The 22,708-nt window shown below is 42.9% G+C and overlaps 1 protein-coding gene across 1 annotated transcript; it reads right to left on the reverse strand.

Annotated features, from left to right (window-relative positions):
• Nucleotides 1-1,153: 1,153 nt before the first annotated feature.
• On the reverse strand, nucleotides 1,154-21,636 carry SYNM (synemin). Its single transcript, XM_059482091.1, has 4 exons — nucleotides 20,816-21,636; nucleotides 15,632-15,756; nucleotides 9,906-9,976; nucleotides 1,154-8,424 (listed from the first exon to the last, which is right to left on the reverse strand). Exons 1-4 carry the CDS (start codon nucleotides 21,599-21,601, stop codon nucleotides 4,790-4,792), a joined length of 4,617 nt encoding a protein of 1,538 aa, XP_059338074.1. The 5' UTR covers nucleotides 21,602-21,636; the 3' UTR covers nucleotides 1,154-4,789.
• Nucleotides 21,637-22,708: the final 1,072 nt, after the last annotated feature.

Raw genomic sequence — 22,708 nt, forward strand, 5'->3', positions numbered from 1 at the left:
TCTTTCAAAACCCAGAGTTTTTCCTAGCTGAAGAAAAGGTTGCTTGTTATTTTGTTGGTTGCAGAGATACAGCAGGAAAAAGAGTTTTACCTTTTAAACTATTTAAATTTGGAGTATGAACAAATATCTTTTATTTCCATTTAATTTTAAACTCTCCTTTTTAGAATATTGAAACACCCCCATACTTTCAGTGCATCTTTAAAAAGTTATCACAACTGACAAGTTGTCAAAACCAGGAAATTGAAATTGTGATGCACTGAAAACCAACCCATTTTGAGTGCCATTCCTCACTGCTCAGAGAAACACATCAAGTTTCAGAGAAATCAGATCTTCACCATTGAGAGTTTTAACAGCAAAACTGCTTCACTTAATAGAGCCTGAAAACATACTTTTTCTGACAGAGGCCATTTCCAGTGGAAACTATTTTGCTGATCACTTAACCACCTTCAGACTATGCTGTGATTTAGACAGTACTTCCAGATACTTTCTTCCCTGTTTTGCAATACATGGAGAATGTACACTGCTTTTCTCTCAGTGTATTAAAAATGGAGGATCTCTTCAGAAAGTCTCACTCTTTCACATAAAATCTCATTCTGATCCATTTCTTTAATTAAGAGAAAACTGGGTTAAAGGTATGAGTGATGTTTTCATTACAAATCAATTGCATGGTTAAAGAGAAAAAGGAACTTTACAGTACACTGAGGGTAGCATTGAAATATATGTGTGTGTGTATGTATATATATACAATTATTTTCCAATAATGATTTAAATGGGTGTAAAACAGTTTCTTTACTAGAAAAGGGTAAAAGTTAAGACATACCTTGGTCAAGTGCCAGGCTCCAAGGACAATTATGATGCTGAAATTTCCACTTTCTGTGTTGCTTTATACTCTGCCTCTCCCACTACCTGTGGCACCCCACAACCACTGCTGCTCCCCACGTGCTGTGTGCAGTTGGAATAAGGAATATGCCATGTTCTGCCATCATTTCTATGATCAGCCTGAAAGAGGTGAATCTTTGCTGGAATGAAAAATTAGGTTCATTCTTTGAACCAAAATTAGCCCAACCTGAGAGCAAGGTATTTACAGACATTGAGTCCTTTTTCTTGGACAGTGCAGCCTTAAAAACATCAGACAGGAAGAAAGAGAAACATCTGCATTGATTTTCATTGTTTAATACTCAAGAGTGAAAAAGTGTAAAATCACAAAGCTTATACCACCACAAAAAACGCAGTTTCATTGCAAATGACCAGAACACAAGCTGCCTGCAAAGTTTCACACAGCTGACATCAACAAACCCAGGTTCAACATTCTGACCGTCTTTTGAAACACGTGCTGTTCACAAACACCAGCAGCACAGAGCTCTCGCTATCTCACACATCCTTCTTGATCTTCTATGCTCTATTTGCTTCCTAGACCAGTGGTTTACACATTTGAAAAAACAGTGCCCCACTTCTGGTCTATATCAGCATAGAAATACAGAGTTTTTACCCTCCCTAAAATGCTAATTATATTTTAAAAGCATTTTGTTTAATCCAAACTCAGCGGTAATGTTTTTATTTCTATTTAATAAAAAGCATAATATGAGTAAGCTTCAGAAGTGCATGCTGACTGAGGGTGTGTCACCAATCTGCTCAGCCACAGGATATAATTCGTGAGTGAGTTAGTACACCAGGGAGTAGGTTATGTTTGCTCGCATTAGTAATTCATGGACCTACAGCCCCAGTTCTGCACATGCAGCCACAAGGGGTGCTGGATATGTCTGTCCACCTAAATACACTCTGCTGTCTGAAGGCAGAATTATCCAAAAGTTACCATTATGTCTAAATGTCTCAGGTTAGTAAGAATTAAGTGGAAAATGGGTTGCTTATATTAAAACCTTTTTAAAACTTGAATTTTTATATGTGAGGCAACTTTGTTTTCACAGGCTTTCTTAATGCAAAGGAACTGTGCCTGAAATGTTAAAATCTTTTTAAAGTCATGCTAATGCACATTTCCAGTACTCTGCAATAACCTAGCTTCCCAATAATTGAGTAAAATCCTGCTCTTAAATAAAGTTCACTGAACAAATTTTTCCTCCAGACTATCAAAACAGAAATGTATCTTGGCATAACCTACTGCATCTGACAGTGATGTGCAAAGAAATTTCTGAAGAGCTGTTGCTGCCTCAGTGGAAGCAACACTGATTTTTAATTTTTTAAAATCCTTCAATGCTAAGGGAACCTATATTTTATGAGTCACTTGCTCCTCACTGGTTTATTCCCTGACCTTACCTTATAATCCTCTCAGCAGGTGAAGATAAACAGAACAGTTTTGGCATCACTGTTCCTAAGGAGCACCTGAATCTGTCAAAGATTCCACAATGTATTCATAAATGGGCTTGGCATTGTAAGTAGCTTCTTGTTGGTTGCTAAATATATTTTCTGCAGATATTCTTGTATCTGCTTTACAGAGAATGGTAAGTCTTGAATAAAATTCCAAGAAAACTTACCTCATTATTTTTACCTCTGTTGCTTACTACAGACCTGACTTCTTCCTTCATGCAGTTATTTGATACTTGAAGTACAGAATCTGATTACTGGCAGTATGGCACCTAGCTGGAAAATTCTGGCTTGTACATGATTATTAAACACAGAGATGTTGCCACCTTTAAAGTCATACAGTCAACTAAGGAAACAAAAATATAGGATGAGATTAGAAGTATTATAATAATTAACATCCTATTTATAAATAGAAGCACAGGCTCTTTTCTGAGCCTATAGGAATAGTTTTGAAAAAAAATATTATCTATTACACAGTGAACAGTATAAATAAGCTTAGATTACATGCCTTGAATGCTTCTACACAACTCAGTTTCCTATTCATTTTCCAGCTGTTGGTGGAACTTTCAATTTCGACAAATGATTCCAGACAAAATGAGGAAAACATTGAGAAAATTTTGCAGTGCAGACAAACCTCATGAGTTAATCTTTGGAACATTAATAGCTTTGTACAGTTTCAAACTTAGTAAAACTAAGGCACACATGGATTAAACTGTCCTATATCTGAAAGAGCAGGATATGTCAGTCAGCACGGAGCTTCTCAGCTTTGCATTTACATTCATAGTATAAAGTAGCAGTCAGCTTTGAGAAATCTACTTCTGTTAATAGTAAGGAATCTGAAAAGTGACTAGTCATGCCAGACTAAGATAGTCTAACTGGATTCTAGGATGGATCAGCACACACAAAACTGGGCTTACATAACCACAGGAAGAAAATCTGGGAGTCAGCGCTGGCCGGGCTGGCACTGCTCAGCCTCCCCAGCCAGGTGTGTGTCTGCTCTGCAGAGGTGGGCACAGTGAGTGAGTGTGTGCTTGTGTTTGTGAGTGTGTGTGTGCAGAAACAGCAGCTTCTCACCTCTGTTTGTTACTTCCATACGTGTCCAGTATGGTATTCCTTACCTCAGTGACAATATTTTGGCTGCTATTTTTGTTACTGCCAGCACTGCCCAGGTCAGGCCAGCCAGTGGTGCTGTGCTGGCTTCCAAGCTGAACTTATAAAGTCACTGAATTATAAAGTGAAATTATGTCCTTCATTCAACCAATGTGCAATTCAAGTGAAATTAGCTTATTTGCAAACGATTTAAGTAGAAGGCAACTTTGGCCTAAGGCACATGTTACATTCAGAGGAAAAAAAAAAGGAAGAAAAACAAATTCAAATCTCAGGTTGGGTTTCCAGGGGGAGTGATTGAAAAGGACATCTTGTTTGTAAACAAAGGATTATCTGGGAATGAGCTGACACACAATGATCATAAGTGTCATCAATGTCATTTGTAAAAGTTTCCTTCTAACAGGACACATATCAGCTAATTTCACTGTGTTAGGAAATTAGGCACTATGTAGTCATGTTTGACTCTTCACACTTGCCTTTAGCAATACCTAGTATCAGGTAACCCATGAACTGCAAAGGAAGTTGAGGTTACTAATGTACACAGCCACTGATTCTGTAAGGAGTTCTCCTTACCTCAGTGGGAACACCATCCAGTCTAGTTTTTAAATTTGTTTTCATTTTAGAGATATATTAAATATACTATTGTCTAACCATAAAATTCACTATTTCTCACCTGGAATACTGTGAGAAATTCTTACCTCAGTGTTACCTCTTTCTTTTTGCACTGCATTCAAGCTATAAAAATAATGTCACTTTTGTCAAGTCTTGCTATGCTTAGTTTGATCCTACAGGATCATATTTAATTTTATAGCTGTAATAACTGTCTCTTATAATGTATATATTAGGTATTGCATATAACTACACAGAAATGGAACTGAAAATCAGCTACTACCACTCAGTCTCATATTCTGTTAAATTTGTGGTCAGTAGCTTGAGATTCAAATCAAATTGCATAGTAATATTGTAGTAACCAAGTACAATACAGTATTAAGAAAAAATTAATTTGAAAAGTCCTATGCAAGCACACATTTAATAGTTGGTGTGCTATAAAACAAACAGAAAAACAGAATCCTTTGAGTTCCCCAGTAGCAAATTCCTGTTACTATGGGTGGAAAAATCTGAAAATACTAGACACAGAACTCTGAGGAAAAATATTAAGAGTATGATCTCTCCCAAAAATAAAATTTGCAATAAAATAAAATAAAATGTGCTGAATAGAGGCTTAAATTCAACACTTCTCAGTCCAGCATTAATAATCTAAATAGTTTGAGTGTTTGCCCATCCCTTTTTTTCTCTTAAAAAAAAAGGATAATATAAAATAGGTATAAACAAACTGCTATGTAGGCTTCATCAGAGAGTCCTTTCAGAACCACTGTCCATCATTATCATTCTCCTCATCATCTTCCTCCTCATGGTCCAAGTAGACAAAAGCGACTTTCTTCTCTTCAGAAGTATCCGACCTTTGTCCGACCGTTCTTTGCAACTGCACAGTTTGATCAAAATATGACTGTTCCACCACCTTTTTCCCCTGATCTTGGGAAAAACTGGAGAGAACATAGCCACTTCTTGTGCTTTCATTTCCTGCAAGCTGGTTGCTTTCAACAATGACCTGTGGCTGACCAGCAGAAGGCTCTTGGTTGATGGACACCAGCCTTGCCCCTTGCTGTTCTGCAGATGTTCCACCCATATTGGAAACATCCATTTGGAAAGTGTAAGCTGTTTCCCTGGAGCCTACTTTAACATGCTTCACAGAGCTGCTGCTCTCAGATGACTCTGCTATTTGTGAAAGATCTTCCACCACTCCAGCAATGGGTCCTGAGAAGATGATTTCCTCAGCATGAGTTCCTGCAGGACTTACTTTAACGCGCCTGAAGGCTCTTGAGCTTCCTGAAAGGGTCTGGTCTTCCAGTTCAGTGATTTCTGTGTGCTCAGAGGCAGGCCCCTGGTAGATGATCTCTTCAGCTGTCATAAAGCCCTGGGGACCCATCTGGACTTGTCTGACTGAACTTTCTGCCTGTGAGAAGTCCCTTGTGCTGCTGACCTCCACTTTACCAGAGATGGGCCCTTCAAAGATAACGTGCTCAGTGTGAACCTCTTTTGGGCCCAGCCTGAAGTGCCTCATTGATCTGCTGACATCCACAGCCCCTTCAGCCTGGGAAAAGCCATCTGAGCTATTGAGTGCCACAGAGTCCAAACCCGACCCCTCAAAAGACACTCCTTCAGTCATTTGCCTTGATCCTACCGTGACACGTCTTGTGGTCCTGCTGAAGTCTGTGGAGACCTTCTGAGAAAGATTTCCAGAATCCATCTCTTCTACAACTGTAGTAATAGGGCCTGTAAAAATGACTTGTTCTGTGGTTTGGATTTCATTGGGGCCCAGTTTGAAGTGCTTCACAGACTGGCTGAATTCTGACAGCCCCTCTCTCTGAACGAGATCTTCTGAGGCACTGAGCTCCAGCGTTTCAGAACCCGGCCCTTCATACAGGACCTGCTCAAAGCCCTGGACTTCTGCTGGGCCAACCTTGACACGCCTCTGGGACTTGCTCTCATCAGCTGAGTGTGATGAGTGAGAGGCCTCTCCATAATCTGCGGTTTCCGAAACTGAACCGTCATAAACGACCCTTTCAGTGGTGTGATAGCCAGTGCCACCACTGCGCCTCGTCGTGGAGGAGCTGTAGATCTCCTGGTCAGCAAAAGGAGTGTATTTGTCACTCTGGGAAGAAACTTCCACACTGCTCCTATCTGAGCTCTCTTTCTTCAGGGAGTGTAATGTTGCCTTCTCCTTCTCGCTTGTGATTACTTCACCAAGCCGATCTACATCAAATTCATCAGCATTAAGGGTCTGGGACAGATTGACTTCAGCAACAATGGTCACTGAGCCCCCCTCCTCCTTCTGATCAACTTTTTTGATATCAAATGCCAAGTTACTAGCATCCACTTTGCTGTCTTTTGTTAATGCAGAGAGCTCCTCTTTCACACTTTCTGGGAGACTGCCCTCCAACTGCTCCAAAGCTTCCTTCAACTGATGTTTAGGGTCTTTTGTTTCCTTGGATAAAAGCCCTTTTATTGAAGTCTGAAATTCATGGGGAATTTTAATTTCTTTTTCAATGACAATGGATTCAACATGGGATCTTTCACCCTCAGGAGGATGCTCTTTTAAAATATGGGCACTTGCTTCCTCCCCCACCACTTTGTAGGTATCTTCTGGAGACCTCGCACCTTCCTCTCTCTTACTTTGTGTGCCTTGCAAAAATTCATCTTGCCAAGAATATTTAATAGTTGATTCTTCTTCAATATGAATTTGCCCATAGACTGAGTCATCATCTTTTTCATTAATAATAGGATGCTCATCAGGAACAGATACAAAATATTTCTGTTCAATAGGTGAGTCATCTTCCTCAGTTACTTCTTCCACATGAGTGAAGCTCTCATGGCGCGGTTTCTTCTTTTTGACATCTTCATACGTGAAGGTGACATTTTGTTCCTCCTCACCATAACGCCTCTCCCTCTCAGGGAATGAATCTTCCACTTCTTCTACTTGGAAAGGCGTTGAAAAATCACTCCTTTCATCAATGGTGTAATCCAGTGGCTCCTCTACAATCTCCACATTCACAGACACGTTCCTTCCGCTCTCGCTTCCTTTCAGGCCATGATGGACAATATCTTCTATCTCCTCTTTGGATGGAGTTCCCTCAACACCCTCTCGAATCACTTTTCTAACATCCTGGTTTGATAGATGTCCTAAGTCACCTTCATCAGAAATGGCTATGTCTTCTTGAACTTGAGACTGCACTGTGAACTCAGTCTTTATTTTCCCTTCATCTTCTTGTTCTTTCTTATCAAAATAAGTCACTTTGGTGTCTGTTGACATCTGTGAACTAGAAGAGTGTGTGAAACTTTTAAGAATGTCAGCAACAATATTCTCTGCTATGCTTTCAGTTGGCAGAGCTCCCATTTTATGGCTCCCATCCCTAATTTGCTCTTGATCTTCCACACTGGACTCTGCTTCTGAAATCCTCACTTGGCGAATTTCAGCAGACTGAGTTGCATGTTCATCTGTTTCTCTTCCTATTGAAGTTTTAACACCTTGTACCCTTATTTCTTTATTTCTCTGAGGCTCTTTGTCAGGAACAGGCCTTTCAATGGTGATTGGTATCTCAATGACATCTTTGCTTCTTGATTCTGAGGTCACAGTTGCATCTTTTTTGGTTGCTTCCCTTTTCAAAGTTCTTGCAGCAGAAATATCACTGTCTATTACCTTCTGGCTAATTTCCTCATGGATATATTTTTTCTGCTCAGTCTTCCTCCCAAAATCAACAGTTTCTTCTATAAAGGATTTCTCATCAGTTTTCTTTTTCTCATCCTTTGTTTGTTTATCCAGCTTATCTTTTTCTTTCAGCAGAGATGTCTTCTCATCGGTTGGTTTGCTGCCTCCTCTTTTGTCTTTTAGTGTGGTCCGAGTTTCAATTATAGTTTCTTCATATTTAGATGGTTTTGCATTGGTAATAAGCTCATAAGCTGGAAATCTAGTGAAGCCTGGTTTACTTCTTTCAGCATCAGGCTTGTGGTCCTTGTCTGATCTTTCAGCATGTGTTGATTCTTTTGAAAAAGATACTGTGGATGAAGTTGTAACTTCTGTTTTCTTCCTTTCTGGAATCCTCTTGTGCTGCATTTCAGTGCTTCTCCAGCTACTGTAGTCTGGAGTAAATGTTCTTAGCTCTTTGTGGTCTGTTACAATTCTTTCATCCTTTGTGACAGTCGTAGAAGGGCGATATGTTGAACCAAGCAGGTCCCTTCCAAAAGTTCTTCCCCCCGTTGTTGTGTGTGATCCAGACAGTGTGGAGTGGGCTGAGTAATGTGCAGAGCTGCTCATATTTGTCACTGGCATTCTGTGCCTCGTGTCAGTGATCCTGGGAGCTGGTGAAGTTTTACTTCTATTACTTTCTTGATAAGTAGAATAAATATCAGTGTAGTTTGTATACAAAGTGTTTATAAGATCTGCAAAGAGAGCAAAGGTGACCAAGCATTAAAATAATGGTTTGTATTTAAAATATCATCAAATAGAGGGCATGAACTATGAAAACATGCACTATATTTTATGAAAGAAATGATGTCTTCATTTTCAGTGGAGCTTTGTACAGGCATTCCTGTAGGTTTTGCTTGTTAATTAAGTCTCTGCATAAATTACATTAAAGCTGAAAGCAAAGCTTTTTCTCAAGTTGCAAGATCTTGCTAATTTTACCTGTTGTGCACTACTGGGTATTGTGGCATTTATTGAGGAATTATACTTTTTATATGTATACTGATGTTCATTTACAACTTCTTATTAAATAATGTATGCTGGTATCACAGGCTGGGTTTTTTACTTCATTACTGAAGTTTCTTAGTTCCTATTGACATTTAAGGGCACACTCCCACCACCTACTAGAAACTGCCAACACAAATACAACCCTTCATAGCCTCACAGTAAAGAACAACAAGGGAGAGAAACAAAGAACCTTTTAGGATCTGTCTGTAGAAATTAATACAATGTTCCAGAATATCTGACAGGTAAGACCAACCAGTACTGCACCACACACATCTCTCACTCCTAAAAAGCTACCACATCTTCTCTGACTTTTGGTAGTGTCTCCTGTATTATTTCTGTAATTCCTTCCCTGTTCTGTGAATATGCTGAGCACTGTCTGCAGAAGTACTGGCTAGTCCAGATCCAAACTCTGCTGTCCAGATGAAGACACAATGTTCATAATTTAACAGCACAGGCAGATCTCTGTGAGCATTTCAGCCTGAGCCTCTTGCTCACAGAGCCTTCAAATGTCTTCTGGGACTACAGTAATGACCCCACATTGTTAAACTCCTGAGTATTATCCAGATTAACTCTGTTATTAATTGCAATGTCCACAGCAGTCACAGTGAAGGTCTAACTTATCTAAAACCCTTTTTGCAGGGACCAAAAGTAGATACACAGGGAAGAGTATAAGAACAGGGCAAGTAAATAGTGATACTTCCCTTGTATACTCTCACAGCCTCCAGAGATTTGCAGCTCCTAAGATAGAAATGGTATCTTTATGTTTAGTAAGTCTTTGATTTGTCTTTCATTACTCTGCTAAGATATCTCTTTAAACCCACATGAACTTTTTAACACTCACAATGCCTCAGGATGATGAACTCCTTATTTTTAACTACATGTTCTGTTAAACACCTCTTGCTTTATACTTCAGAACTCTTTTAAGACCTATGGACATCCAAAAGTTCTTTAGAGCTACAAAACATCACTCCCTATGTCCTCCACTCAAGCCATGATTTTATAAGGTATCTCACATAGAAGAGCAATATGTTGATTTAAAATATTAACACTCAAAACAAATTCAATATTCACTTTGCAATACACCCATAAAAATATACATCAGGAAGAGTATAACATAATGATTTCCAGTTGTATTTAATTCAAAATTAGTTTTAAAATATTCATATTTTACCTTGAGGCAATTTCCCTGCATACTCTTCTCTCCATATAATCCATGGCTTGCACTCCCCTTCTAACAAAGCTCTGCAAAACACAAAGGGCATTTCATTAAAATATTGGGAACAATAAGCATAATATTTTACATTTATAAGTCTTAGGAATTGAAACAATTATCCTGTAGGAGCAACCTGGAATAGTGGAATGTGACAACAAGTCCCATCCAACCTGGCCTGGAACACTTCCAGGGATGAGGCAGCCACAGTTTCTCTGGGCAAGATGTTTTACAAAAAAAAAAAGTCAAAATGAAAAAAAAAATGACAGCAACCTTCCTGTTTGTAAAAGAGTAGTAAAGGTGGTGTTGAAGTGTGATATGAGGGAACTGTTACAGGAGGATTTGCAAGTTGTATCATTGTGAAATGAAAAATGAAGGAAAGGATAACTGCTGCTATCAAACACAGTGCTGGAGGAAACAATTTACAGTGTTAAATTAACTATTCCTAGTTCCTATTCCACTGGAAATCAGCACATCACACATTTCACAAAAAAGGAGTGGGGAAATACTCTCTGTCAGAAACTGCTTGGTCTCCTTTAATGCCCCCTCTGTGTGTCCCTGTCCCTTTTGGCAGTGACACTCCAACAGCTCCCACACTTCCAGGAAGCGCCAGGGCAGCAGCCTGGAAATGCTACATCAGGTCATGCCCTGCGCAAGGCAAGGCTGAAGGCAGCACAGGAACGTGGTGGGTTTATGCTGCTCCTACCAGCCAGCTACAGCATTTCTGGGCTTGGGAATGCCAGATGTTCTGCACTGATAAGACACAGCTGCAACATCAAAGCTGGCAGGAGTAAGGCTGGAGGACTGTGATAGCCAAGGGTTCTGCGTCCCCAGGGCAGGAGCTGAATGCCACTCAGGACTGGGGTACAAACACCTCTGCTGGACATTTACGTCAAAACTAACAAAGCAAGTGTTTTAACATCACTTGTATATTTCACAGTTCCCATGACCGATCACTTTGGCACCAGCAAAATATCATTAGCAAGGTTTTCTTAGCCTTGATGCATTTGTCTAGATCCAGAAGAAAACTGGGTTAGAGCCACCTAAAACAGGCTCAGATGGGCATCTTTCCTTTTATTTTTTGAGTTGAAAACATCCATAGTAAAAGTAATTTATCTTTCTCCAAGCTGAGAGAAGCTTCATGGGAATTAGATCCCTTCAACACATGTAATGCTCCCAAGACCAAACATCTGATCTGATGGAGCCAGCGAGTGCCAAACAAATTTCTCTGACAGACCTGCCAGAGAAGCTGGCGGTGACGCTGCAGAAACACATCCAGGAGCTGGCAGGGAAAGTGTTAACCATGACGAAGGAAAGCAGGAATGTGGGGAGTTTGACTAAGGATTTCTGGCTGCTGTTAAAACAACAGTTGTTCAGTTGCTGCAGCAACCTATGAGGTCACTAAAAATAAGTTCCAGGAGGTATCTGTATATGGCAAAGGGCAGCAGCCCACAGAAAAGTTGGATCTGAAGTGCTACTACTGAAAGTGAAAGGCAAAGCTTCCTCAAACTTCTGTAAAACTGGACAGAGAATCAGTATTTTACTGGGCACTTCATAATATGTATGACCTCATGCTTATCAGAAACCAAGAAAATGTTAAACTGAGCTTGGCTTACTAAACTGGCATGAGAAAGAGCAGTGTACTGTACTAAGCCAGCAAACGCAGCTTGTGCTGCTCAGTTTGACCATAGCTTGAGTTTATGCAAGTCATTTTGCTTCTCTATTCCTCTGCATCCTTTCCTAATAATAATCTCTTGGTGGTAAGGCCTGCTTTTAAACTTAAACTGCCCAAAGAATTAATGTCAACTGTATGAACTTTTAAGTAGTCATAGTAATAATAAAAAAAAAAACATTGCCCCAAGCAGCACTCTTCTAAAAAAAATTAACCATGTCAGCTACTTCCTGGAAATCAGGTCCCAAATGACATATACTCCTATTTTGTTGACACTTAATTTAAGTGTTACCAGAAAATAATCCAACTGCACCGTTAGCTCATCTCATTATTAATGGCATTTATCTAAAGTTAGCAGGGACATGCTCGTCAGCCTGTGCTGGATGACAACAGAAACAACCAGTCCATGAGAGCAGGAGGAGGAGATAAAGTGGTTGGGGTCGGGAGAGAGAACAAAAGGATGCAGTGCAAATTTTATTATGGGCATTCAGGACAGTAATGACTTAATTTCAGCTACAGACACCCAAAATCTCAGATGAGGCAGTTGGCCAGCAAGGCATAAAAACTCATCCTCTCTGTCCTGGGTATCTGCTAAAGAGTTAGAAAACATCCCCACCTCTCCAGGAAGGGGATCAAGGCCATTCCACATCCTTTTTCCATCCTCCCAGGATAGGAGGACAAGGAGTGTGAACAACAGCAGGTAACTGCATGTTAAATTCCCCAGGTGTTGCAAACTCAGTATGTTCTCAAAATGAAACCCATACAGGAGTGGAACCTATTGGATGGTACAAGTTATGAAGAGGAAGAAATGAGACTGACTGAAAAAGCTGTGGTGAGTGGCTCAGAGGAGCATAATGCTGGTGATAATTCTGTGAGAAGAAGGCATGGAAAGGGTCAGAAGTGTTGATGGAGGAACACAAGCCAAAGTGTTCAACACCTGGCAAGCATGTTCAGAGATCCTAACAATGACCATGGGAATAAAGCTGTGTAGCCTTTGGTGCTTCAGAATGCAGGGTGGTAACCTGAACAGAACATTTGTATGACACTGGAATTTCAAACTGAAATATTTTACCCTTCAACAACATATTCTAGAGAGGACAGAAAAGCTCCTGAACCTATTGGTACAGGCTCTAGGCAGCCTCTGCTATATGAAGAGAAGTTTCTGCTAGCTAAGGAGAAAGGTCTGAGAAAAATTCAGATTCTAGGCAGGTTTTCTATCTCCTTTTAAAATCAAGATTTTTACAGGATGACTAATTCACCACTTCTCTCTGGAAATAAAACCTAAGCATAGTTAAGTAGCTGTGGTTTTGAAGGGTTCCAAGGACACAGAACAAAACTGTGAGACACTTGATAAATATTTACTTCAACAGTGAGAAAAGTGCTTAAGAATGAATATTCCCATGAGGTGTAACTCCACAAAGCCACATATTTCTCTTCCTAAGTGAATCTCGGCTCCCAGAGCAGGAAGGGTGAGCAGAGTCAGAGAGGAAATACACTTGGACCTTAAGGAAGGGTGTTCCTTGCAGCAGTGATCCTTCTTCCCACTCCAGGAGCAATGGTGACTAATGGAAAGAACTGACCTTGTAACAGAACTGGAGGAGTTGTGAAACAAAGAGAAAACACAGGGTGGGAGGCAAAAAGGCTCCAAGACCAGCTACCACACCCACAACCTATAGGGCCAGGAGGAAAGGAAATGCCAGGGCCTTGGTGGGCCCATGGAAAGTTCAGGATGTTGGACTGAGTGTGAATTGGTGGCTTTTGTTTCCAGTCTGCAAAAGCCAGGGTATATGGCAGCATCCTCTGTGAAAACCAACTGAAGCTGTGCTCACATGCCCTTCTTTCCACGGGTAAACAGACGTGGGAGAGGAACAGGATTTGAAAAAGCACATGAGTGAGCTGTCCAGAATTCTCCTACTTGACCTTACTGACTGGGTGTCCTCCCACAGCAGGGCTGACAGAGACACACAAGAAGGAATGATCTATTTTCTTGAATAAAGGGGGAAAAAGAAGAGGAGGAATAGGTAAAACTGCATAAATGTAAAACCACAAAACAATAGCTTTTCAGCTTCTGATATTTTAAAAGAAATTTGTTTGCTGGCATTTGGAAGTTTTTTTTATCTGTAGCAAGGCCCATTCTCTTATTCTTATCCCAAGTTCAGTGGGCAGATGCTCATTTTTCCATTGACATCTGCCTTGCCAAGGCCATCAGTGACCCAAGCTGCATTCACATCCATCAGATGAAGAAACCCTATTGATTAAGGAGCTTCTTAACTGGACAACAAACACACTGCAGTGATGCTGAATTGTTGTCCTTTCTATAACCAGGGCAGGGAATCCTTAGACAAGCCAATAATACTCAGATAATCAGTGATACAACTCTGGAGAAATTCCAGAATTTCATGGGCTTACAAGGTTTTCAAACAACTGAATATCTGGGCATTATCATTCCTAGTTCTGGATGAATACTAATCATCCAAACAACTCTGATAATTCTGTTATTGTGACAGTGCTAATCCTGTTTTGCAGATGAATAAACCAAGGGAGAAAGTTTAACGACAGCAGTGAAAGTCAACAACAGAGCTGGGATTAAAATCAGAAGAATCATGTTTTTTAGCAAAGTTAACAGAATTAACACACACAGGTAAGGATCACAGCTGGCTACCACTTCCACAGTAATGCTCCAGACACTGCTGGCTTTCAAAGGATCACAGGGGTCCCCAAACATCAAGCAACACACTGCTGCTTATCAAGTGACTGCAGATTACTTGTCCCCCACTGTCTGTGATTTTATCTCCTCCAGAAACCAGCCCTGGTCTGTGCCTCCTTGCAGACAAGGCTTCTTGAACAGACTGTTGGTGCTCTTTCATGAAGACATTCTCTGCTCACTACTCCTTATCAAGCTACTCAGAAGTTATTTCAAGTTTCCCATATTTTCAGTTATGCAACTGAAATTAAATTTCAAATGCATCAGTGGATTGACAGTCCACACACCTCACCCATAACTCAGCTGGTGCTCTCTTTATCCAGACTTACTGGTTCACACTCAGGACACAGCATTAATGCTTTAGGACACAGAAGCATGTATTATATTTGACTGGAAATACCCCATCTATTTACACAGGTTGAATATTAATAATGCATCCAGTGTAATGACAGAGGCAGTCTCCTTAAAAAAATACAGAAGTAGCCTGACAATAAATTTTCACAAATTATCCCTTTCCTCAGTAATAATTGCACATCCCTCTATATTTGAAGATCAGTATCTCAATGAAATTTGTTGAAAATATTGTGCTATTTGTAGAAATAACACATCATCTTTACAAGAAGGAAGGGTCTTCCTCCAGTTCATCAGTTTTGGTTTATTTAGGACTTTTTTTCATTCCAAATCAGTTTTGTGCCATGTACATCATGATTCTTGGATTTTCAACCCCATAACTATTTAGTGGCTAGAGAGAGGCACAGTCCTGAAGATTCATTAGCAGGAATGTTGTTTGCTCTTATCTCCCACTTGATCTAAACATGTTTTTATAACAAATCAAGGATGGAGAAAGCCAGGACTTAATCAAACAGACTTTTCTGTTATCTTCCCACTATCCTACAACTGCAACAAGGATGGGGAACTCACTGCTTACATCAGTGCTGCAGGTGGTCACTAATTAACATATTTAAACAATGACATGTGCCATGTAAGTTGATGGCAACTACATAACCTCAAGTTTTACTGATTGCAATTTAGGAATATTGTCTTCTCAGCTTGAAACCAAATATTGCCCCCAAAATCCCCACCAATCTGATATCCATTCTACCAGGACTAAGAAGGTTTCTTACATACCATGATATTTGTGCCAATTTAATAGGATTCCTATGAATTATAATGGCTGTAGAGCCTTGAGACTCCCAAAGTCACTGTTTGTATTTTAAATGCTGGAAAGGGGATGAATGGGGCTCTCATATCTATAAAAAGGGACTTAAATTATACTCTGTCTAGAGAATAGAGTGTGACCACAAATCTTACCTGTAGGTTTCAATTTCAAGGATGAGGCCTGCTTTCACCTGCAGGAGTTCTTGGTAGTCCCTCAGGTAATCTGTGATGGACATGGTCAGGAACTGCTTCTCTTCTTCCAGGGCATCAATTATTCTCTGAAAAGAAACAAATTATTTTTAGTTTTGAAAGAACATAAAATATGTAAACTTCAATGCCTTAAAACATAAAAATTTTAATTAAAAAAAAAAAACTTTTACAAAAGTACATCAGTGCTCTATCACTTCAAAAACCAAAAGAAATCAGCTCCATGACCTCCCCATATACAAGCTGGAATACTTTGTTCCTGAAGCAACTTTTATGCCAAGTTCATTTTATTCCTTACTAAGCTGGTTAAATTATTTCAGTTAAACCCATTCAGATTCCTTGTGCAAAAGTTATTAAGCACACATAGCAAGGAAAATACACTTATTCATAAGACTTATATGTGACTCATTTGGTCATTTTAAGACACACTTAAATCACACTTGAGATCAGAAATTTCAGCAATTGCTTTGCCATGAGAACCTTATCAGTATTTTCAGCTCCACAGATGTCTGGTTTCAAACCAGTTTTGGAATTTGAGCATCTGAAGATACTCACAGTGCCCACAACGTAAGAGATGAACCTCCAGTGATTCCTTCAAGTTTTCTGCAGTATTTGGACAGCTGCTTTGAGGCCCATTCAGCCTCAAATCTCTAACCTTGCTAACGAACATGCTATAGATTGCAATTTGTTCTGGGGGCTGGGAAGACAAATTAAATATCAACAAAGGCCCAATTCTGTTTTGTTCACATCACGCAGCACTATGCCGGAACTCTGAAATGTCATTTACAGAGCAAAACCTCATGTACAACACTAAACAGGAATTCACAACAGTGTATTTTAGATTTCATCCTGAAAACTGCTTTGTAATCAAACTGGAAAATCAAGGCACTGATGGTTTAGTTTTAAAAAATTCAAAATATATCACTTATAGGCAGCAAGTGCTCCAGTATCACAGTATGAGCAACAGCATAAAAATGAAGATACAGCAGGGGACTCTGCTGTTAATGCCAGCATGATGTGCTAGGCAGAAGTAAGAACTAAGAATATAAAGTGCTGGCATGTCAAACATTAATAGCTTTGGGTTTTTTAAGTAAAACTAAAAAGAAAGCTCTATGAAGGAAGCTGCCTATATTTGCCTATACACGTGGGTACAGTTCTCTATATAACACATGAATTTCTTCATTTGCCTTTGCAGCTCTTGCTAAATGATTACACTGATGTTTCCCCTGACATGACAATCCTTGTCTACAGTCTTCAGTGTACTTAAAACTCCCTTTTTATGGCAGAAGACAAATCACATCTGTGCATCTGAAAGAGCACCAAAACCCCCCAAAATCCTCCTGCAGACCCAGGGGAGGCACCATCCCATGGCCAGGCAGACCTTCAGCACCTCTGAGGGAACAATCCTCTCAAGAACAGCACAGACACAAAGGAAAACCCCGAGGTGAGAAGGGAAGAAAAGTAGAAGTGCTGTTTTTTAAAAGGAAAAGGTTACCCAGCAAGAATGGCCAGGGTGCAACAGAACCAGGAGTCAGCAGAAGGTGCAGAAGAAAACCAATCCCTAAGAGCTTGTACAAAAGTTAAACAATTCAGATGTTTCTTGCCTCCACAATTAAACACAGAATAACCTATACATGTGCAGAGCTTTAAAATGCAGTCCCAGAAGAATCCATACAGGAAATTTCTACACTGGACTACAGACTGTGGGGAGCTCTGAAAGACAGGGGCCGTTCAAACCCATCCAACAACACAGGAGCTTCAGTCCCTCACCCCCAAGTTCTCCAGTCTGGGTTTGAAAATCCACCTGGATTCTGCTCATGGGGCTGGAGAGCACTGGGGATCCAAGAGCTGGAGTTCATGATTACCATAAGGGGCCACACAGCCCAGCCAGCTGTGCAGCAGTTCCACAGGAATTAATTCCAGTGGGAGCAGACACTCTATAGATTGGGTGGCAGACAGCCAGACACCCAGCCCTCCATCCCTGATGCTCAAACATAAAGCAGAAGACAACTGGCCTCAAGTCCTGTCTCCAAGCACACCAAAAAGCACAGGAACCAATCCATCAAAGTCCGGCAGACTGCGAGCCAACAAACCCATTTTGCAAAAGGTAACCTCTGCTTGGCAGATCTGGTGTTTTCTTCACACAGGACTCTCTTGGAAAGATCTGCTTCCCAGCCACATCAATCACAGCCCCCAAATGCCTGTGACGTCCTGCTAGGACTAAGTAAAGGAATAGAAACTGTTTTCTCACCCTTCATGTGCTCCTTTCCAGGCAGCACTGGGAAATTTTAGAAGGGCAGCAGGGGGGAAAGAATTTACTTGGGTTGTCCAAGCTGTACCTACTGAGGGAATAGAGGATTCCAGGCCCCAGCCCTTTCCATCTGGAACTATTTACTGATCCCATGGCTCATTCATGGCTCAGCAGGGGAGGAACTCACCCTGCACTTGCCTGGCTTGAAACTGCTACACAGAGAAAGGCACATGACATATCAACATTAAATGTGCATTTGACAAGATGTTTTCTCCTTCTCCTGAGCTCACAGCCCTGACACAGGAACTGATCTTAAACCCACTCTTATCAGTTAAAAATATCTGCCTCGTTTCAGAGCAGCAGGATGGGCCATGGATGGTTTTACATCCAAATAATTCAGAGTTTTCAAACCACCAGGAGTTTTTGCATCAGTATTCTCATGGCACACAGCTAAAATTATAGAAGGAAGAGACCTACTGAGTTCATCCCTTTAGCACTCAGAACCAGTGAAAATTTTCCAGTGTATGATTTACTGCCTGTCTGGTTCAGCTGCATTATAACTCCAAATACTTTTTTCTATTTAACACTGCTGAAAGCTTCAGTGAGGATAAGGGCAGTTCAGGAGGCAAAGATGAACATATAAGGCAACTGGATGATATATGGAAAATATGAATAAATCTAATTGCCATTGCAGCTGCAATGAACAATAATAACTTGACTTTAATCTGTACATACATATCATTTCTACATGACACTCTACAATAAATAAGCATGGAATTGATGCTTTTTAAAGAGCAGTTTAAAACCCATGCTGAACATACTTCAACCAGTAAGTGAAAGGAGTGAGAAAAAAAAGCTTTGATCCCAAGAACGGAACCTGAAACAGCTGCTCCTACGCATTCCATAATTTTTCTTCCTGGATGTGAGCAAAAGATTTTATTTCTCATGTACAGCAGACTGGCAACTGCAAAAAGGCATTTCTCATTAAACCCAAACACAACATCCTTCAGAATTAATAAACCCTATGACATATTTGAATATACATCTAGATAATATTTAATTTCTGGTGAAAATGGTCAGATATTTTCAACACACTTTTTTCTTCTTGTTGTATTACTAAGATTTGAAATGATTTTTCCTGTAAAATCTAAAGATGCCAAACATTCATGAAAGTACCAGAGAAGTCTGTGATGTTGGTGTCAAAACAACAATCCATTTTGGAGCATTGCATCAGGATCATTCAAAGGCATCCATTGATTTTCATTATTTGACTTCTGCAATAGATTGCTGTCATCTACAATGGGTTTCTCCAGTTGCTCTTTCAAAGAAAAGTCTTTAAAAGTACAACCAGATATAAAGATAACTGATTTAAAAACACCTTCCCGAGCTGAAAAAGTTAAATAAAAGCCATTCTCACTGACTGTAGTAGAAAAACTTGTGGCATGGACAGCAAGCTATACAAAATGCTCTGTTTACTCCATATTTAGACATTTTCAGTTTGAGCAATGATGACTCTCATTATAAACCCCTAATAAAAATTACAGACAGCAAGAAGGTCATGTTTTGGAAATCTAAGAAACTTTAAATATAAAATAGAAAAAATGAAGAGCTTTATTTCTTCTTTACATTTTCAGCAGGTTTTGTCTGTTGGATAGATTTAATTAATGAGGGATTTACATATGTCATCCTACAGCTTTGGGAATGTTTACATATGCGACTGTCAGAATGAATTGTCCTGTCAAAAACGGGAAAAAAATTATTTAAAAGTAAAGAGCCTTTCCAATTACTTCTTACATACCTAATCTGTCTCAGTTCACAGCATCTGCAAACTATGCAGCTTCCAAACAATCCAGCACAGTACAAAAACCAGACACACACAGAGCCATAGGTCCCAGTCCCTTCCCAGCTGCCAACATCTCCATAATCTGCACAAAGCTGGGCAAACACGGGGTTCGGGCACACACCGAGCTCCAGCAGGGTGTTAATAAAGGGTTTAACAATGAACAAAAGAAATGTTGCCCTCAGGAAATGGATGGATGGGCTGCATGATCTAATATGTGCTCTCCCCTCGGAGCTGGATGAGCGGATACTCCGCTGTTCCGGCAGGAGCTGATCCCCTCCCACACCCACGGGGGATCACACATCACACCGAGCACCATCCTGACACAAACAAACCCTCAGCTGCACACGCTCTAACCCTGTTTGACACCTCTAATATCCACCTCCAGCATCTTCTCTCCTTTACACAAAGTTTTCTTAACTACGCTGGGGACCACAAGCTTTTCCCGAGGCTCAAGGCACACTGGAACGGGTGTAAAACAGGAAGAAATTCCGGATTATTTCTGTGATGGGCACAGGCCACCCTGAAGCCTCAGGGCCGTGTCCCGCGGTTCATTTGCTCCTAGGGACCGCTCCGTGTCCCAAGCGCTCCTGCCAACCCCGCCAGGAGCCTGCCAGGCCGTGTGCCTGCTCCATGCTCTTGGCCACCTGCCGAGGGCAGGGTGGGAAGGGAGCACCTGTCACCAGGATGATGTCCTCAGGGTCACTGTCTCCCTTCTGAGTCACACCCAGCTCTCCCCAAACCCCTCAGGGGCTCTGAGGGACTCCCTGCCCCACACTGAGAAGGGCCCAAGCTCCCGCTGGGCCACCTCCTCCTCCAGCCTGGGGAGATCCCACTGCCAGGAGGGAAAGCGGGGTGGGAAAGCCCGGATCACACCGAGCGAGAGCGGCTTTAGCAGCTCCCGGAGCAGAGCGAGGAGGAGGGACGGGAAAGTCGGGCTCACATCGCGCCATGGACCAGAACTGAAGGGAAAACGCGACTGACAGGAGTGTCAGGGGAAGCGGGACAGTCCCGGCAGCGGGGCCCATGTGCCACCCACCTGGTACTCCTCCAGCTCGGCGCCGTGGCGGTCCTGCAGGGCCAGCATCTCCTGCTCCAGCCGCTCCCGCAGCGCGACCAGCTCCTCGCCCTGGCGGTGCAGATCCTCCAGGTGCTGCCGGCACTGCCGGCTCTCCTCCCGCAGCAGCTCCAGGTTCTCCCGGCTGCGCTGCGCCTCCTGCTCCTGCAGCACCTGGATCTGCTCCTGGTAGCGCAGCAGGGTCTCCCGGCAGCTCTGGTTGAGCAGCATCTCGTAGGTCTCCTCCAGCTCCTCCAGGCTCAGCCCGGCCAAGGGGGGCGGCAGGGCGGCCAGGTTCAGCCGCAGCTCCCGCATCTCCACAGCCTCCCGCCGCTGCCGCTCCGCCATGTGCCCGTGCTCGGCCTGCAGCTCCAGCAGCAGCTCCTCCAGGGCCACACACTCGCCCCGCAGCCGCTCCAGCAGCGCCCGCTGCCCGGCCAACTCGGGCTCCAGGCGCCGCCGCATCCCCAGCACCTCCGCGCCCAGCGCCCGCAGCTCCTCCAGCTCCCGCCGCAGCCCGTCCCGCTCCAGCTCCGCTTCCAGCTTCGCCCGGGTCAGCTCCTCCAGCTGCATCCGCAGCCACGCCAGCTCCTGCTCGGGCACCTGGAGCCCGATCAGCTCCTGCTCCCGCAGCTCCGCCAGCTCCTGCGCCAGAAAGCGGTTCTCCTCCTCCAGCTCCCGCACGCGGGTCACGAAGACCCGCAGGCGGGAGTTGAGCTCCTGCAGCTCCCTCTTCTCGTCCCATCCCGCTTCCCAGCGCCGCCACATCTTGCCGGGCCGCGGGGTCGGGGCGCGGTGGCCCCGGAGCTGCGGGCGCTGCGCGGCTGCGGCGGGAGCTGCGGGGTGTGCGCGGCACGGGGACCGGCCCCGCCCCTCAGCCCCGGCCCTCAGCCCTGGCCCCGCCCCCGGACGCTCGGCCCCGCCCCTGGCCCCGCCCCTCTGCGCTGTGGCGCCCCCTGCCGGCTGCTGGCGGCTCCCGCCAAATTCCTGGGCGGGAATCTGAGCCCGGTTTAAAGAGCAAAGCCCGGCTTAAGGACCAGAGCCCGGCTTAAGGAGCAAGTCCTGTTCGGGGAGCGAAGCCTTGTTCAGAGAGCAAAGCCCTTCTAAGGGAGCAAAGTCGGGCTCAGGAAGCAAAGTCGAGCTCAGGAAGCAAGGCCAGGCTTGGGAAGTAAAGTCAAGCTGAGGGAGCCAAATCCTGCTTGGAGAACAAGGCCCTGTTTAGTCAGGAGCCCAGCCCTGCTTAGGGAGCTCCCAGCATTGCTGTCCTGATCCCCTTTCCTTGGCATTCTCCTCCTCCTCCCTGTTGGGGCTCATCCTGCACTCCCAGCCCAGGGTGCTCTGCTCCCCACAAGGGATTTCTGGATTTACCCTCTTTGCCATCACCTGCTGCTGTTACTGCACCGTGCCTGGGCTTATGTTTATATAAAGTGTCAAATGCCACTTTTAAACACTACTTTAAAGCGGAACACCTCCAATTTTGGCTTCGTGTCACAACCATAAACTTTTGCCCAGCAGAAGAACATCTCACCTCGGGGCCGAGGCGCCTGCAGCCTGCGTGTCCCTGTGCCCGCTTCTCCCGGCCTCATTTTGCACCATATAAGGGCTGGATCCAGCTGGATCCTTTCATTGACTGCCTGGAACTCAGCGAGGAGGCAGTGAAGCATCACACCCTGTATTATCTACCAAATTAGACAAAAAAAGACAAGGAGTGAGTCATTTCAGCCTTTCTCATCTCCCCAGGCGTTCTTCTCTCCCTCTCTGACACACACACATTTCTATTTCACCCAGAGCTGCAGCACTGGGAGTTCTGCAGAGATTTTCTGCTTCACACAAGGCAGCACAGCTCCCACCTCCATGGTTGCCCCTTAGGACCAC

The sequence above is a fragment of the Ammospiza nelsoni genome, chromosome 14 (genome assembly GCF_027579445.1).
Source record: "Ammospiza nelsoni isolate bAmmNel1 chromosome 14, bAmmNel1.pri, whole genome shotgun sequence".
NCBI classification, from domain to species: Eukaryota; Metazoa; Chordata; class Aves; order Passeriformes; family Passerellidae; genus Ammospiza; species Ammospiza nelsoni.

Bases quoted from the DNA above. Each gene is read 5' to 3' on its own strand.
- SYNM (XM_059482091.1), bottom strand. From the start codon at position 21,601: ATGTGGCGGCGCTGGGAAGCGGGATGGGACGAGAAGAGGGAGCTGCAG. The intron at 15,757-20,815 runs GTGGGTGGCACA...GTTTCTTTTCAG, and splicing joins CCGAGCTGGAGGAGTACCAG to AGAATAATTGATGCCCTGGA. The intron at 9,977-15,631 runs GTAAGATTTGTG...TGTGTTTTGCAG, and splicing joins CTTGAAATTGAAACCTACAG to AGCTTTGTTAGAAGGGGAGT.